At 40.6% G+C, this 18,419-nt stretch overlaps 1 protein-coding gene across 9 annotated transcripts in view; it reads right to left on the reverse strand.

The window, feature by feature from the left end:
* Positions 1–18,419, reverse strand: part of MED4 (mediator complex subunit 4) — an 80,630-nt gene that overhangs the window by 45,274 nt on the left and 16,937 nt on the right. For 5 of the 9 annotated variants that reach the window (XM_063619156.1, XM_063619155.1, XM_063619154.1 and 2 more), the window contains exons 7-8: positions 17,042–17,200; positions 15,286–15,362 (exon numbers count right to left, since the gene is read on the reverse strand). The exons of 1 other annotated variant lie outside the window; for it this stretch is intronic. In XM_063619156.1, the coding sequence (XP_063475226.1) occupies positions 15,286–15,362; positions 17,042–17,200 (236 nt within the window). Of the gene's footprint in view, positions 1–8,422; positions 8,870–15,285; positions 15,363–16,466; positions 17,201–18,419 lie in introns of those variants that run through there. 3 more of the 9 variants (XM_063619152.1, XR_010116042.1, XM_055244211.2) reach the window with 3 other exon arrangements.

Here is an 18,419-nt window from a genome sequence, read left to right on the forward strand (position 1 = left end):
TCAGTGTTCCATCTGCTATTCTACTATTCCTCAGGGATTATTCAGGCCCCCTCCTTTCCCTACAGATCAAGCTCGGGGATTTGCCCCTGCCCAGGACTGGCAAATTGGCTTTGCTCAACATGCCCCAAGTCAGAAAACTAAAATACCTCTTAGTCTTGGTAGACGCTTTCACTGGATGGGTAGAGGCCTTTCCCACAGGGTTTGAGGTCACCGTGGTCATTTCTTCCCTTCTGTCAGATATAATTCCTCGGTTTGGCCTTCCCACCTCTATACAGTCCCATAGCAGACCAGCTTTTGTTAGTCAAATCAGCCAAGCAGTTTTTCAGGCTCTTAGTATCCACTGAAACCTTTATATCCCTTACAGTCCTGTCTTCAGGAAAAGTAGAACGGACTAAAGGTCTTTTAAAAACACACCTCACCAAGCTCAGCCACCAAACTTAAAAAGGACTGGACAATACTTTTACCACTTTCCCTTCTCAGAATTCAGGCCTGTCCTCGGAATGCTACAGGGTACAGCCCATTTAAGCTCCTGTATAGAGACACTCCTTTTTATTAGGCCCCAGTCTCATTCCAGACACCAGACCAACTTAGACTTTGCCCCAAAAAACTTGTCATCCCTACTATCTTCTCTCTAGTCATACTCCTATTCACCATTCTCAACTACTCATACATGCCCTGCTCTTGATTACACTGCCGGTTTACACTATTTCTCCAAGCCATCACAGCTGGTATCTCCTGGTGCTATCCCCAAACTGCCACTCTTAACACTTAAAGTAAATAAATAATCTTTGCTGGCAAGGCTATGCTGAACCTCCTCAGGCACTCTGTAATTAGATGTCCTAGGTCCTCCCAATTCTTAGACCTTTAATACCTGTTTTCCTCCTTCTTTTATTCCGTTTAGTTTTTCAATTCATACAAAACCGTATCCAGGCCATCACCAATAATTCTACACGACAAATGTTTCTTCTAACAACCCCATAATATCACCCCTTACCATAAAATCTTCCTTCAGCTTAATGTTTCCCACTCTAGGTTCCCACACCGCCCCTAATCCCGCTTGAAGCAGCCCTGAGAAACATCGCCCATTATCTCTCCATACCACCCTCAAAAATTTTTGCCGTCCCAACATTTTACCACTATTTCATTTTATTTTTCTTATTAATATAAGAAGACAGGAATGTCAGGCCTCTGAGCCCAAGCTAAGCCATCATATCCCCTGTGACCTGCACATACACATCCAGATGGCCGGTTCCTGCCTTAATTGATGACATTCCACCACAAAAGAAATGAAAATGGCCTGTTCCTGCCTTAACTGATGACATTATCTTGTGAAATTCCTTCTACTGGCTCATCCTGGCTCAAAAGCTCCCCTACTGAGCACCTTGTGACTCCCACTCCTGCCCGCCAGAGAACAACCACCCTTTGACTATAATTTTCCTTTACCTACCCAAATCTTATAAAACGGCCCCACCCCTATCTCCCTTTGCTGACTCTCTTTTTGGACTCAGCCCGCCTGCACCCAAGTGATTAAAAGCTTTATTGCTCACACAAAGCCTGTTTGGTGGTCTCTTCACATGGACGCACATGAAAATTATACTTAGTACTATCTGACTTATTCTATTTATTGATGTGCTTATTATCTGTCTCCCCGCCCCCGGCCCTGCGCCACCCTGCTCCTCTGCCTCATAAATTCCGGTAAGGCAGGCTCACTCTGTCTTATTCATTGCCATATCCTCAGCACCTAGAGAAGTGCCTGGCACACAGAGGTTCTCAAACATATGGTGAATGATGAATGACAGTTATGAGGACACTTGGCTGCAATGGGTATGGTACATACTGTTTCTCACTGATTGAGCCCAGATTCAGCCTAGGAAGCCTTTTCAACACAGCGACCAGCATCACTGGATGGGTAATGGTGCACAACTGAAACCTATTCCATATCCCTAAATTGCATGCCCTCAAAGGTCTCTAATGCTAATATTCTTTGATTCTATGTATTGGAAGTTAAAATAGCCAAGACATTTAAAAGAGAGGTTTAAGCAAAAGATTCAGAAGAGAATATGCCTTATTTAGGAGTTTAAAAAGTACTTACTCTGTAGCAACCAAACTTTCCTTTAAAATGCCATGAAGTCTGTTGTTACAAAGAAAACCATTTTCCCATTCAAATATTATAATTAGGGAGATAACATCACTGATCAAAGGCTTAGTCTTATAAAAACTGCTGGAAAGAACTATGTATTGAGCTGGACCAGGTGGCTCATGCCTATAATCCCAGCACTTTGGGAGGCCAAGGCAGGCAGATCACTTGAGCCCAGGGGTACAAGACCAGCCTGGGCGACATGGCGAAACCCTATCTCTACTAAAAATATGAAAAATTAGCTGGGCATGGTGGCGCTTCTAATCCCAGCCACCCGGGAGGCTGAAGTGGGAGGTTCACCCAAGTCCAGGAGTTTGAGGCTGCAGTAAGCCGTGATCATGCCACTGCACTCCAGCCTGGATGATGGAGTGAGACACTGTCTCAAAAAATAATTACGTATTAATTCAATATTTCATTAATAAAGTTTATACCAGCTCTTGGGTGATGTTATGCTCTCAACTGTGTCCCACCAAAATTCGTGTGCTGAAGCCCTAACCCTCAGTACTTCAGAATGTGACTGTATTTGGAGATAGGGCCTTTAAAGAGGCAGTTTAAGTTAAAATGAGGTAATTAGGGTGGGCCTTCATCCATTCTGACTGGTGTCCTTATAAGAAGAGAAAATCTGGACACACATGTGACACTAGGGATGCATGAGCAGAGAAAAGGCCACAGGAAGATTCAGCGAGCAGGTGGCCATAGGCAAGCCAAAATCACTGCATCGTTATGGCAGCCCTAGCAAACTAATCCAGATGGCCTAAATCTCACAGCTGTGTTCAAAATACTGCGATAGAGTCAATAAATATTCACTACAGTGAGGTCCCACACACTCCTTCCACATCTATCACCCTTGAATTGGAATTCTGGCAGCATCAAGGACATCTTCAGAGAGTGCCCAAACTTTTCCACTCCCTGGCATTTTAAAACAGGGTATTGGGAATTTTTTTTACATGAAAAATTTAAAACATACCAGAAATAGAAAATAGGGCAATGAACTCCCACACACCTATCACCATTCAACGAATACCACGATTTCACCTTATTTGCTTCCTTGTCTGCATGTCCCCTATTCTCCTTAGCTGTAGTATGTTTTTTTATTCATCACCATTTTATTTATTTTTAGACAAAGTCTCGCACTGTTGCCAGGCTGGAGTGCAGGGGAGCAGTCTTGGCTCACTGCAACTTCCAACTCCTGGGTTCAAGCAATTCTCCTGCCTCAGCCTCCCAAGTAGCTGGGACTACAGGCGCACGCCACCATACCCAGCTAATTTCTGTATTTTTAGTAGAGATGGGTTTTCACTATGTGGGCCAGGCTGGTCTCGAACTCCCGACTTCGGGTGATCCACCTGCCTCGGCCACCCAAAGTGCTGGGATTATAAGCGTGAGCCACCATGCTTGGCCCATCAATATTTTATTTTCTTCAATGCACTATGGGATGACTTAATTTATGTATATTGGTATACATACAAAGGTAAAGAAACTGAACTAAACTCAGATAAAATATTTCCACTGTCAGAATTCCAAACTATAATACTGACTCTATGCCCTATATTATTTCAAGTTACCAATCTAAAAAACAATTTTGTCTCTGGGAAATTGCAGAAGTTGAAAGACAAATTTTTTAAGTTGTTTCCCTACATTGACATATTTCAAATTCATATTATACTTTTTCATTGAGATATAATTCACACACCATAAAATTTACCCTTTTAAAGTGTGCAATTCAGTGGTTTTTAGTACATTCAGAGTTATTCAAGAACCACCATCTAATTTCAGAACATTTTCACTACACTGAAAAAGAAACCCAGCACCTATTAGTTGCTCCCCATTGCTCCCTCCCCCATCCCTTTGGAAACCACTCATCTACTTTCTGTCTCTGAAGATTTGTCTATTCTGGATATTTCATATAGGTGGAATCACACCATATGTGGCTTTGTGTCTGGCTTCTTTCACTTAGTATCTACTTTCTTCAAGGTTCATTCATGTTGTAGCATATATCAGTACTTTATTCCTTTTTATAGCTGAAGTATATTCCATTATATGGACATATCACATTTTATTAACCCACTCATTAGTTGGACACTTTGGTTGTTTCTGCTATTGACTATTATGAATAATGCTTCTAAAAATACTTGTGTACAAGTTTTTGCACAGATGTGTTTTCAAGTCTCTTGAGTATATAACTAAGAAGTGGAATTGCTGGGTCATAAAGTTTAACTGTTTTTAGCTTTTTTATATATATTTTTGAGACAGAGTCTTGCTCTGTTACCCAGGCTGGAGTGCAGTGGCATGATCTTGGCTCACTGCAACCTCCACCTCCTGAGTTCAAGCAATTCTCGTGCCTCAGCCACCTGAGTAGCTGGGATCACACACGTGCATTGCCACATCCGGCTAATTTTATTTCTGTATTTTTCTTAGAGACAAGGTTTTGCCATGTTGGCCAGGCTGGTCTCGAACTCCTGGCCTCAAGTGGTCCACCTGTTTTGGCTTCTTAAAGTGCTGGGATTACAGGCATGAGCCACCAAACCCACCCTTGTGTTTAGCTTTTGAGGGATCATTAAAAAGTTTATCAAAGTGGTTGTCACATTTTATACCAGCAATATATGAGAGTTCCAATTTCTCCATCTCCCCCACTGCCGCTGGCAAAAACCGTTCTACTTTCTGTCACTATGAGTTTGGCTACTCTAGGTACCTCATATAAGTGGAATCATACAGTATTTGTCCCTTTGTGACTGGCTTATTTCACTTAGCAACATGTCCTCAAAGTTCATCTGTATCGTAACAAGTGTCAGAATTTCTTACCATTTTAAGGCGGAATGATACTCCATTGTATCTATATACCACATTTTAAAAATTGATTCATCTATCAAAGGACATGGGTTGCTTCTAGCTTTTGGCTGTTATAAATGATGCTGTTATGAGCATGAGTGTACAAATACCTGTTCAAGTCCTTGCCTTCAATTCTTTTGGGCATATCAATGATGTTTTAGAGTTTATAATGTAAGTCTTGCACTTCTTTTGTTCAATGTATTCCTTAGTGTGTTGCTCTTTTTTATGCTATGGTAAATTGAGTTATTTTATTAATTTTCAGATTATTCATTGCTATTGTATAGAAATGCAGTGTTGCATGTTGATCTTCTATTCTGTAACCTCACTGATTTTACTTATTGATTCTAAGTTTTTTAGATTTCTTATGACTTTCTACGTGCAAGATCATGTCATATGCAATATATTGTGTATGATCCTTGAAGTTTTACTGTTAGTTTAGTGGTTAGCTTATGATTAGACAGAGGTTTCCGTAATTGCCTCAAACAAGTAAGTCTCCCTGCCTTTGTCAAGTGAGCTATACGTGCATGGTGGAGCACACTTTCAATGCTTTTGCAGGCAGTTTACAACTCTACCGTGCCTTCACTCCCTGCATGCACAAAGCCTCAAGGTCAGACAGAGTTGACAGATTAGGGCCATCTTAGGTATTACCTGGGCATACATACAACCCTGAGCATGCATGTTGCCTTCTAGATTTCCAGGAATATGTCAGAGCTTTTCAAAGCCCAATGTGGATATCTTATTTTCCAAACTTTCAAGTTTTTAGTCAGCTGTTTATTTGCTTCAGTTGTTATTGCAGCCTCAGGCAGCTGTGATATTAAACTCTTGTCACTGATTGTTTTTGACAAATGCATCCAGAGAAAAGACTGTTCACAATGAGAGAGCGCTCAGTCAGGTCAAATAAAGACAAACCTTATTGAGACAGCCAAATGCCTAGGCAGATAAAAAGGGGTCCCCAGTGAATCTCCAACCTGCCCCACAAGCGTTTACATCAGATACTTTTGCGCAGAGGAGGGAACCTGCCCAGGGCTTGTCTGGGCATGCCCATAGCTGACTGGAGCCTGATATGCACATGGGGGGAAGTGGGTAGAGCCACAGGGAATTTGCCCCTTATGCAAGGGAGGAGCCTGCCCTCTTCAGCTTGTGGTGACCTGGGAATCAATCTGTGAGGTGGGGGGGGCCTGTTAGCAGGACTACATTTTGCTTTGATGAGTTTTATTCTTTTTTTCCCTTTCACCTGATAAAATCCTGCTCTACTCACCCTTCAGTGTGTCCACTTGCCTAAATTTTCCTGGTCGTGTGACAAGATTCTGGTTTTAGCTGAACTAAGGAGCAAAATTCTGCTACATTTTGGCACTCAGATGTAGGACTTCAGGAAGAGTAAGATGCAAACCAAAAAATCTTTTTTCCATTTGCTTCTAAGCCTTTTTGTCCTCGAACTTCTGAAGGTAGAAAAAATTATGCCTCCCTCCTCTCCCAACTGCTGTTGCTCCCAGGGGTTGGGAATGTCAGCCTTTTCCTTCTTTTTCTGGATGGACAGGCAAACTGGCAGCTCCCCTGCTCCCCTCTTAAGTTTCTCTCCCTGTTAGAAGAACCCATTTGCCTAAGAGTAAGAGGTTCTTCCTCCAGGTGTCTTTCCAATCCTGCACTTTAAACTTTTTCCTTTTCTCTACCCTGTCAGCAGTTAACTTTTAAGTAAGAGTTTTTTTTTTTTCTTTTTAGAAGACATTTTACTAGGCCAGAAATGATAAGGATCACTGTTTATATTCTCTGCAAAGTTTTAATTATGAAAAAGGATTTGTGAGGTTGGTCTTAAGCTGTAGCCCATCTGGTGTGCTTTGCATGACTTTCTGTATAGTCAGCAGCAAACTTTGCTGCAGGCCTCCATCTTGTTTTACATCCTTGGGAGCATGACCTGTAACCACGTGGCAGTGTTTTGTTTAGCCCCACCATTTTACAATGGCAGCTGGGTTCAATCCTGGCTTAGGGAATGAATCCTTTCTGGTCTGATGTCTGTGCAACCGTTGCTATTTGTTGATTCTCTTCCCCTCATGAACCACTTTGGATTTTCCTTTCTCTGAGCCTCTAGTAAAGTTTGAAAGCAAATAATATGGCTGCTTGGTAAAACGGCTAAAGTCAGATAACAAATGATTTAAAAGGATTTTAGTAAAGAGCACTCAGCTTAATTAAAAGTGGATATCTAAGTTATAAGTATATTTAAAAGGCCTTTATGTTTTTCTTTTCTTGGATCTTGTTTTGCTGGAAAAAGCATTTTTCCTCAGTTGACCAAATTATTTTTCTTCATTTTGCCTTGTCACTCTCAATGCATGCATGACAAGCCCCAAGATAACTCCTGGGGGACTGGGATTCCTTGGGAACAACAGAGAAGGCACCACTGACTCCATTTTGGGAAGAAACCTGTTTTCCTCATGGAACCCCAGGAATTAAAAGTGGTTAAATCCCTCTCAAAATCTGTTTCTGCCCGACCTATGCCTGTTTATTAGGCCTTAGAAGCTGCATATTTTTCTAGCCCAGTCTCTTAAAGGGCTCCACCTAGAGGCCAATAATCCAATTAGGAGATTGGCAAATGAAAAATCTTAGGGCTGCTAAAAATCCTTCTGCCTGTCTGTGTAGTTACATGTGTTGTGTGTATGTGACATCTATAAAAAAGAGCTCTAATTTACTTAAAGAAGGATAAGTGCTTGAATCAAATATTTTGTAAAAGGGAGGATAAAAGGTGCGGTACCTTTCAGTTTACATGACTTTAATCTTTGAGAAATAAAAACGTCTTAAAGATTATTGGTAAAATGCAGATGTGATCAAAATGTAAATAGGTGGACTAAATTATGCAGGTCAGATACTAAGTTTGCTAAATATTTTAAGGTAATAAACTGCTTTTTTGGTCTTTGAGAACTGTTTGACTTGCCTGTTTCACAATTGGTAAGGCCTGGGGACATATGGAATTAACCAGAACCTTAATTATGCTGGAAGGAGTCAACACTTGGCTGCACCTAGCACATAATTAAAACAACTTACCAGGTTTTACATTAAAGTTACAAATTGCTAGGAGTTACCATTATAACACGTAATTGAAACTACTGGAAATAGATTTACATGAGAGGTGTGTAAGAACAGTAAGGTAAGTCTTTAGAAAAAGATTATAAGAAGGTGTGGAAATGTAAATTCTTGCCTAAGTTGAAGGATTGCCTTGAATTAGATAAGCTAAAAGTTCAAACAAGTTGTGGAAGGATTGTAAAAATTAATCTTGCAAAAGAAATTCCATGTGGAAACATATGGACTAAATTCAAAAAGGCATTATATGTTTTTTCTATAAATGAGCATCGAAATAAAAGCACAACAAAGTACTCTTAAGATACTAATCTCTTTTTTTTTTTTTTTGAGACAGAGTCTTGCTCTGTCACCCAGGCTAGAGTGCAGTGGCACGATCTTGGCTCACTGTAGGCTCCACCTCCCAGGTTCATGCCATTCTCCTGCCTCAGCCTCCCGAGCAGCTGGGACTACAGGTGCCTGCCACCACGCTTGGCTAGTTTTTTGTATTTTTAGTAGAGATGGGGTTTCACCATGTTAGCCAGGATGGTCTTGATCTCCTGCCCTTGTGATCCGCCCGCCTTGGCCTCCCAAAGTGCTGGGATTACAGGCTTGAGCCACTGCGCCCAGCCTTAATCTCTTTAGCAAAATTTGTAAAGGGTTATAAAAAGTTTTTGCTTTTTAAAAATTTCTGAGTCATCATTTTGGCAAAATAAATAACTTACGGTAATCGGGAATTCTGTTTCATAACATCAAGTGTTTTAAACCTCTAACGTATTTAACAGGCTTCCCAAAATAATCAAACTTCAGTTTCAAAATAGTCTTTCCTGATGCTTGGATTTTGGATGCTACAAAGAGCCCCTGGAGTATCCAAAAGAGAGGTAAACAGGATTATTTGATATGTTTAAGTACATGGGATTGTCAAAATGATATTCAATCTTCTTTAGGTTATATTTTAGTGAATAATACTAATATATGTTCCAAAATTACATGGGATTTCTAACATTCTAATGTCTGAAGTATATGCTATCAATCATAATTAAGGGGGTTATGTCTTTGTCAATTATGTATCTAGCTGTAACTACCCTGGACATTTTGTTATCATAGACAATTGTTGTCTTGTTTGGATTCTCTCCAAAAGATGGTTTATAATCAGCTCTATATCTTTGACAGGTGCTCTCAAATACAGGTTTCTAATAACTTTGGAGACTGTGACACTGGGATAAAGGAAAAATGTACAGGAGTCATGAAGAGCCGAAATGTTCATGAATATCAAGCAAAACAAGAGTTAACTGAATGGAGTGAACTAGTAGAAAACTGAAGTAATCTTTTTGACTTTTGCTTGGAATACTGCTGATCCTTGTTGTTTGTTTTTCAGAGTCAAGGAAACTTATTTTAAGCTATTTACAGCCTTTAATAATTGAAGTAAGGTATACTCCTGTGAACAAAATTTGGAGCATATTTGCCTCTCTCTGTCTCTCTGCCTGGCTTCTCCAGAATTTGGGAACTACTTGTGAGTATTCTTAACTTATGGCAATATAGTTGTTTGCACTGGTGCAACAAAAATCCATTTTCTTTTGCAACAGGAGAAACTGGTTGTTTTACCAAGACTTTGACTGGAAGGGTATGCTTCCCTTTAAGGAGTCAAGCTCGACTTGCAGAGCCAATAAAAGCCCCTTGGGAAAACTGGCTTCACACCCTTGTCTACACAGTCCCTGTAGACTACAGCTTCCTGACCTGTAGTCAGTAAAGAACGTCACTTTCTAAAAGGCCCAGGAGCTCCAAGTTTATCTTGGGACCTTAAGAGGAGAGGATCACCCAACTCACAGGTATCCGAGGATACAAACCCATGACTGGGCTCAACTTTAAAAGATCTTATCTGAGATTTCTTGTGGAACAGAGTTCCACCAAAGCCAATTTAAAAGGCCTGTGTAAAAATAGTTATTCTTACTGCACTTTATGCAATAATCAGGCTAAGTACAAGACTAAAGTCTATTTTGCAAACAACTCAGTCTCATCATGACTGTTTTTTTTTTTTTTTTTTTTAACAAAAATGAGGACTGGAGAGAGAAATTGTTTCAAAACTTATACATTTGTCATTAAATTCTAAACTCATTAGTTGTTTTTAAGTTTTTGCCTACATTTTAGACGAACCATGCTTGTTCCTGTGAACCAACCAGAAATTTCTGGCTGCAGCTCAGAAGGAACAAAAGGGAATGGGTGATATAAAAATCTGGATCAATAGTCTAGTTTTGAGCAATTATCCTGCAAATCCTGCCAGGTGATGGGAATAAATAGGGTGCTCATAATGTGGGGGTTTCCTTTTTTGGAAAGTAAGACCAAGGGAGCTAACCAAAGCCAAGCCCCATGCACCCAAATCTTAGCAAGCATAACTATAGCCACCAGTTATCCGGGTGTGTAATAGGACATTCTTTTCTCTCCCTTGTTGGAGGAAGACTAAACCCCACAGCTTCACCTTGGCATTTGGCTTATGATAAGGAGTCCACGCAACCCCTCAAGACACAATTTTATCCCAAACTCAATTCTAAGCTTCAGGTTGAAGCCCTTGGAAAGAACACTGGGTCTGAGGGATCCAGAGGCAGATATAGAGGTTAAAAGGCACAGCATAGGTGAGCATGACTAATTCCTGGAAATAAAGCCAAGCTTCCCATTTCATGGATAAAGGTCATGCTAGTATCCATAGCATAAACAAGGTCTAGGGAATTCAAAGACTACTGAAAGCAGGGGAGGTACGGTGTACATGGGTAAGAGTGGATACTCCCACCCCCTAGGTCCCCCTGTTAACATGAATGAAAGCCGCTTTGACACCCATGGGCGGCACCATGTCACAGTTGCTGGGACATGGGGATATAAGGACAGAAGAGAGAAAGAGTGATGCCTCGCTTTCCCCCGCTCACATACCCTGGGTATTTGCTAGGAAGAGAAGGGAACCTGGAATGCCTCATTCCCCTCGTTCTAGAGGAGTGGCCATTCATCTTCAGTCTGTACCCCTTTCTTTTTTTAGGACGGAGTCTTGCTTTGTTGCCCAGGCTGGAGTGCAGTGGCACTATCTCAGATCACTGCAACCTCCACCTCTGAGGTTCAAGAGATTCTCATGCCTCAGCCTCCCAAGTAGCTAGGACTACAGGTGTGTATCACACCTGGCTAATTTTTGTATTTTTAGTAGAGATGGGGTTTCACCATGTTGTTTAGGCTGGTCTCAAACTCCTAACCTCAGATGATCCACCTGCCTCAGCCTCCCAAACAGCTGGGATTACAACCATGAGCCACTGCACCCAGCCAGTCTGTACCACTTTCAAATGCACCTTGAACATCTGGGACTCCTCTGGAAAAAACATCTTTTTTCCTTTTTCCTCCTGTCCTCTCTTCACTAATAGGCAATTATGTCTCCATACTATGGGACACTCCCCTTAGTTGCATCCTCCAAACTGGGAAGAATTAATTTCCCGAACCTTACTGTTTGGCTTAGGATTGGGCTTAGGGGAAGGGAACCCAGAAGCCTGATATGCTGGCAAAAGGGTAAAAGGTCTTTTACCAGTGGGGCTTTTGGCCTTTCTCCCTGTGCAAACCGGTAAAAGGCCTTGGGATTTCTGAGCTGTCCTTACCCCCACCTTGCTTTGTTTTGATATGTTTTCCAATAACCCAGTTTGTCTCTTCTAGCCTTTGGATCATCAAATTCCAAATGGTCATGCAAAGCAGCCTTGGAGGATGGCCCCTTTTGCCAGGGACCCTTAGGTAGGCCTGAGGGAAATCTGACTGCTATTTTCCCAAAACAACACTGCCTGTTAGCAGGAAGCAGTTAAGCTCGATCTTCATCCTTATCCGTATCCTTATTCTAAAAGCAGTTAGATGTACTTCTTTTTTTTTTGAGACAGAGTCTCGCTCTTTCACCCAGGCTGGAGTGCAGTGGCGCAATCTCGGCTCACTGCAGGCTCCGCCCCCCGGGGTTCACGCCATTCTCCTGCCTCAGCCTCCCGTGTAGCTGGGACTACAGGCGCCTGCCACCTTGCCCGGCTAATTTTTTGTATTTTTAGTAGAGACGGGGTTTCACCGTGTTAGCCAGGATGGTCTCGATCTCCTGACCTCGTGATCTGCCCACCTCGGCCTCCCAAAGTGCTGGGATTACAGGCGTGAGCCACCGTGCCCGGCCAGATGGACTTCTTTAGAGGGGGGAATAAGACAGCCAAATGCCTAGGCAGATAAAAAAGGGTCCCTTGAGAATGTTCACCTTGCCCCATTAAGTGTTTATATCACATGCATTTTTGCACATGAGGGAATCTGTCCAGGGCTTGTCTGGTATGCCCACAAAGGACTGGAGCCCGACATGCGCACTGGGGGAAGTGGGTGGAGCCCCGGGGAATATCTGTCTTACAGGGGAGGAGCCTGCTCTCTTCAGCTTGTGTGGTGACTGATCTAAGAATCAATCTGTGGGGTGGGGGGCCTATTAACAGCACTCCATCTTGCTTTGCTGGTTTCTTTTTTCCTTTTTTCTCAATAAAATCCTGCCCTACTCACACTTCAATGTGTCTGCATGCCCAAATTTTCCTGGTTGTGTGACAAGATCCCAATTTTAGCTGAAGGAGCAAAATTCTGCAACATTGTGAAGGGAGACTTCCAGAAAAATGCCACACAGAACTGTCAGGTCAAATAACAATTCTCAGCAGATGGTGTTTTGAGGGAGCTTCAGAGCCTTTCTACACCCTCCAGTGGCTGCTGGTTTTCCCTCGGATTGTGGCACTGTTGGTTGTCAAGGCTAACACAAAGTTTGGGAGAAGGAGATGAAATTAGGGTAAGTGGAAATGCTACAAAGCAGCTTGTTCTTGCTGAGATTCAGGTGGTTTTCTTGAGTAAAACTTCCCACATTGCCTTTGGTTAATTTCCTGAATTCTGGAGTTCATTTTGATATATTTGTTGTTCTCATTGTTCTTAAAGAGTGGTTTTTATAGGTTCTTTCTCTACCATTCCCACTGGTATCTTAAAGACAATCCTTGGCGTCACCCCATTTCACTCTTACGGTTCAGCTCAATATGCAGACATAGCTCTACAGAACCACACTGCCATTGTTTAACTGCTCACAAAACTTCGTTATCATCTAATACTCAGTTTATAATTAAATAACATCTATTGCCTCAGAAATGCCTCTTTATATAATTTGTTATTCTCTCTTCTTTCAGTGAGCTATGGGAGGTTAATTCTTTGTATTGGCTATATAGTTAGGGGAGATGCAGGTAGGGCACCCTGCAAGGGTCTAGTGTTAAGTGGATTCTGGCTTTAAACAAGAGGTGTAAAGGGGGCCCTTAGAGTTTTCTTTAACATCTTCAAGCCAGTCCTCCAGGGACATAAATTGAAATTTATTCTTTTTTTGAGAGAGAGTCTTGCTCTGTCACCCACGCTAGAATGCAGTGGCATGATCACAGCTCCCACACTCAAGTGATCCTCCCACCTCAGTCTCCCCTAGTAGCTGGCACTATAGGCATGTGCCACCATGCCTGGCTAATTTTTGCATTTCTTGTAGAGATGGGATTTCACCATGTTGCCCAGGCTGGACCCAAACACCTGGACTCAAGCAATCTGCCCACCTTGGCATCCCAAAGTGCTGGGATTATAGGTGTGAGCCACTGCACTGAGCTGAGATTCATTCTTGCAATAATTATTTATTGGGTGCCTACAAAGTGGCAGGCACTATGCTTATGCTAGAAAACAGAAACCTACTCAGAACACCCATGAATTTCACATGTCACAAGTATGGCAGAAGTTTAGGAGGATAAGATTAGTGGAAGAGAGACCCTTAAACAGTTACAAGTCTTTCTAGCACCAAGACCATTTCAAAAAAGCTGAATAACATCCCCAGAGTTAAAGGTTATACTTATCAGTAGGAAAGAAAAAACAGCCTACAGATTTCCTTAAAGGGGACACTGGAGAATCAAATACAAGACAGTAACTTCCTATGAACAAATTCAGAAATCTGCCTACAGAAGTGTGGCTTTGCAAATGTTTTTCTTCCTCTACCCTTTGTTTTTAGCCCCAAGGTGTTTCCCTTTACCACTTAAAAATAACTGCTGATGCAGCTGAGGGATGGATTTGTCCACTCGCAACCTCAGAATACATAATTCTTAGACAGATCTCACTCTAGCTTCCCAAAGTGACAACTGCACAAAGTTATACCAAGATCAAAAACTGGTACTTGTGAGCCCAGCATGGTGGCCTGTAATCCCAGAACTTTGAGAGGCTGAGACAGGAGTATTGCCTGAGGCCATGAGTTCATGAACAGCCTGGGCAACAAAGTAAGACCTCATCTCTGGAAAAATAAACAAACAAACAAACAAAACGGGCACTTTTGGGCTAGATTTGTCCCACAGTTTATATAATCTAATTTTAAATGCCTGGGCATACACTCTAGTTTTGGCCAAAATTTCTACCACTCCCTGTTAAGTAATATCTAGCCACTCCTTACATTTGTGTTAGTGGCCTTGTCTCTGAAGATAAATTTGAGTTTATGACCTTTTATAGACAAATCATTTCCAGAGGCAGTTATTTTAAGGGCATCTACTGGGACACACACAAAAACCTTTAAAAAAAATTTTCAGGCCGGGCACGGTGGCTCACACCTGTAATCCCAATACTTTGGGAGGCCGAGGAGGGTGGATCACGAGGTTAGGAGATCGAGACCATCCTGGCTAACATGGTGAAACCGTCTCTACTAAAAATACAAAAAAATTAGCCAGGCGTGGTGGTGGGCACCTGTAGTCCCAGCTACTCGGGAGGCTAAGGCAGGAGAATGGCATGAACCCGGGAGGTGGAGCTTGCAGTGAGCCGAGATAGAGCCACTGCACTCCAGGCTGGGCGACAGAGCAAGACTCCATCTCAAAAAAAAAAAAAAAAATTCAGAAATATATAGACTTATGATATTGACTTAGTACTTTATATAGTTAAGTCTCATTCTTTCTGTAAAACTGATAGAATGTATATTTGTGTAATTTTCAGGGGAAAAGTTTGGATTATTTCTGATAGGCTGGATAATGACCCCCTTTCCCCAAAGATGTCTAAATCCCAATCTACAGAACCTATGAATGTTGTTTTGTTACATGGCAAGAAGAATTAAGGTTGCAAATAGAATAAAGGTTGCTAATCATCTCACTTTAAATAAGAAGATTATCCTGGGTTATCCAGTGGGCTCAGAATGATCACAGGATCCTTTAAATATGGGAGAGGTAGGCAGAAGAGCATCACAGTAATGCAGAATGAGAAACACTCACCAACCAGGGGCCTGGAGCAGGAGCAAGGGGGGCCTCCAAAACCCGGAAGTTGCAGAGAACAGATTCTCCCCTATGGCCTAAAGGAAGGAATGCAGCCCTGCTCACACCTTGATTTTAGGTGAGACCCACTTCGCATTTGTGATGTACAAAACTAAGATAAATTTGTGTTGTTTTGAGCCAAGTTTATGGTAATTTGTTATGGCAGCAACTGAAAACTAATACAGTATTAAAGAATTTGAAAAACCCAATCCTTTTGAATCTATCCTAAAGATTTGGTGATAAAAACAGGCGGTTACATTATGGCACATACCACAGTAAAATTTTAGCCATTAAAGTAAATCTTTCAAGAATGTATCCACATGGATCAATATTCCTAGTATATGGACAAGGCAAGGTTAAAATTAGATATTGTGTTAGTCCATTCATAAAAATAGCCCTGGAGGGAAAGACATTCAAACATTGTATGTCCTTAATTCTAGATGGTGAAAATATAAGATTAATCTCCTATTTTCCAATTTTTCTAGAGATCAAAAATAATCAAAAGGAAAAAATGATGGAAAAATGGAATTCTCAGTTCATTTGAAGAATATAGATTAGCAATTAAAAAATACAGCAGTATCTCAGGAAATAAACATTATTCTCATTTTACAAAAAAGAGTGTATGTGAACTTTAAAAAAATCTACACTACAATATGAATTGATATTATCTCTGGGTAGAATGCTAATAATTTTATTTTCTTCTTTGTGCTTTACTGTATTCGCTAAATGTTTCACATTAAATGTTGTATTACCTTTGAAATCAGAAGATACATTGTCTAAAACTGATACCAAGAAATAGTTGTATAAGCATATTACCTAAACACAGAGGTTACCACCAGAAATTAAAAGTGGTTAAAAATGACTCCTGGGGAACTGTAAGAAAAGGAAGGTGAAGGGAAGAAATGGTTGCTTTCCATTCTTAATCTTTTCACACAATCTGTTCTTAAAATCAACAAGGCTGTGGCAAATTTTTTCAATTATTAAAAATATTATTTCTTCTAATAGGAATGTGAGCCTTTGAGAAACCTATTAGTTGTAATAGGTTTCAATTCAATTAGTCACTCAACTATTATAAAATGCAACTGGATTTACAGAAATAATTTCCTATCTACACTGACAGTATATTTAAACTAAAAAAAGCATACAATGTACAAACAAATTTATTTACAAAAATTACAATAATTACAAACTGTACAAATTGAGACAATTTCCCAATCCTCCAACAGAAGCCAAGAGCCTTTACTGTTAAATGGGAGTTTTTGTTACTTTTAAATGACACACAAAAAGAAATATGATGCCTATTCAGTCATCCACTGCCAGTTTAAAAATGCTTTTCTAAATAATTCCAAGAAGGCTATTAGTGATATGTACGTGGATAATTTCCCTCAACTCTATTTCTAGAAGAGCTATGTACAAATCCAGCACAACTGGAACAGAACAGGGTAAGACAGCACATAGCAACTGCTTTTTCAACAGTAAATTTTGACTGTTCCCCTAAATATCTACCTAGTGGCTTAAAACTAAAAACTATAATCTTTGGCTTTAAAAAGAAAGTTCATTTTGACTTTTAATGACTGCACAATTCTACCAAAGCCAGTGTTTACCCGGTTATTCTTTGTCACCTGTAGTTTACATTTCCCTGCTACTGTTAAAGAAACAGAATTCTACAGTATTCAATTCTGTATATTGTCTTTAACGGTTTTTCAATCAGACTCACTACTACTGCTTGAGGAGTCCGTTGACATAATCTCTACATCATCTTCATTTTCTTTATTATGCCCAGGAGGTTCCAACAAAAAGTCACTACTATGATTTGGTGGTAACATATTCATCGACATGTCATTTGACTGCCATGGATACTGTGGAGCAAGGACATCTGGAGAAAAAAAGAAGCATAGATAAGAACAGCTCTATTTGTAATTAATCTAGTTCTTATTTTCCCCTTTATGCAACAATTTGAAGTTTTTTTTTTTAATTTTAGTTTTTTCTCTTCTTTTATTGAGACAGGGTCTCATTCTGTCACCCAGGCTTGAGTGTAGTGGCATGAACACATCACTGCAGCCGTGACCTAGGCTCAAGCAATCCTCCTGCCTCAGCCTCCTGAGTAACTGGGTTACAGGTATGCACCACCACGCTTGAGTACTTTTTGAAGTTTTTGTAGAGATGAGGTCTCACTATGTTAACCAGGCTGGTCTCCAACTCCTGGGCTCAAGCTATCCTCCTACCTCAGCCTCCCAAAGTGTTAGGATTACAGGCATAAGCTATTGTGCCAATTTTTTTAAGACTAGGAAAAAAATACACATTTGTCCAAATTAATAAAAATCAAATTTATCAAGGAAAAGTATGGTATTTTAGCAACTGGGGACTTTTTTTTAAAAAATCATACTACTCTGTAAGAAACTATTTAGTCAGCTGACATAATTCTTCTTTGGTAAGACATTTATAATTACAAATTTTTCCTGTATCTATGTATCTATTATATGCATATATAATACATACTTATGTATACTAGGTTATGTAGATTATTCTACATATTATAAACAAGTAATAGGTACTTTAGTATTATAATAGATTTGAATGATTTCTTGATAGAGGAACTGCTATTGTAAATGACTCTCATCAAAGAGGGTTTGATTAGCAATGTATGCATATGAAATACCTTACAAAAAAGTGCCCAAGTCACATTTAAAGTCTGTATTTCCGAAGCAAAGGGACAGAGCACATAAACAGGTATAGTTCAAGACTCAAAGAAAGAAGGCAGATTTTTAAAGGGTTAAAAGAAAGAGTTATGGTATTAACTAGAAAGGTATGCCAGTTAGCTTCAAATTTACCCTTCTCTCTGGCCCCTGAAACCATTTCTCCTTTGCCAGCTGCCACAATTAAGTTTTGTCAGTAGAGGGCACAGGTGGGACTCCACTGGCAAACAAGTTTCACTTCCTGGATCGGGTGGTTTTGTTTCCTTTACTGCTGTGATGCCTGGTTGGTGTGCAGGACATTGAGTGGTGTTCACCACAGCAACTTTCAGTGGCGTCTCTAAAGGTGGTTTCCTAGCAGGTTTCACCAGAATCCCAAAGGACAGCTTCCCAGCAAGCTGG

The sequence above is a fragment of the Symphalangus syndactylus genome, chromosome 15 (assembly GCF_028878055.3).
Source record: "Symphalangus syndactylus isolate Jambi chromosome 15, NHGRI_mSymSyn1-v2.1_pri, whole genome shotgun sequence".
Classification (NCBI taxonomy): Eukaryota; Metazoa; Chordata; class Mammalia; order Primates; family Hylobatidae; genus Symphalangus; species Symphalangus syndactylus.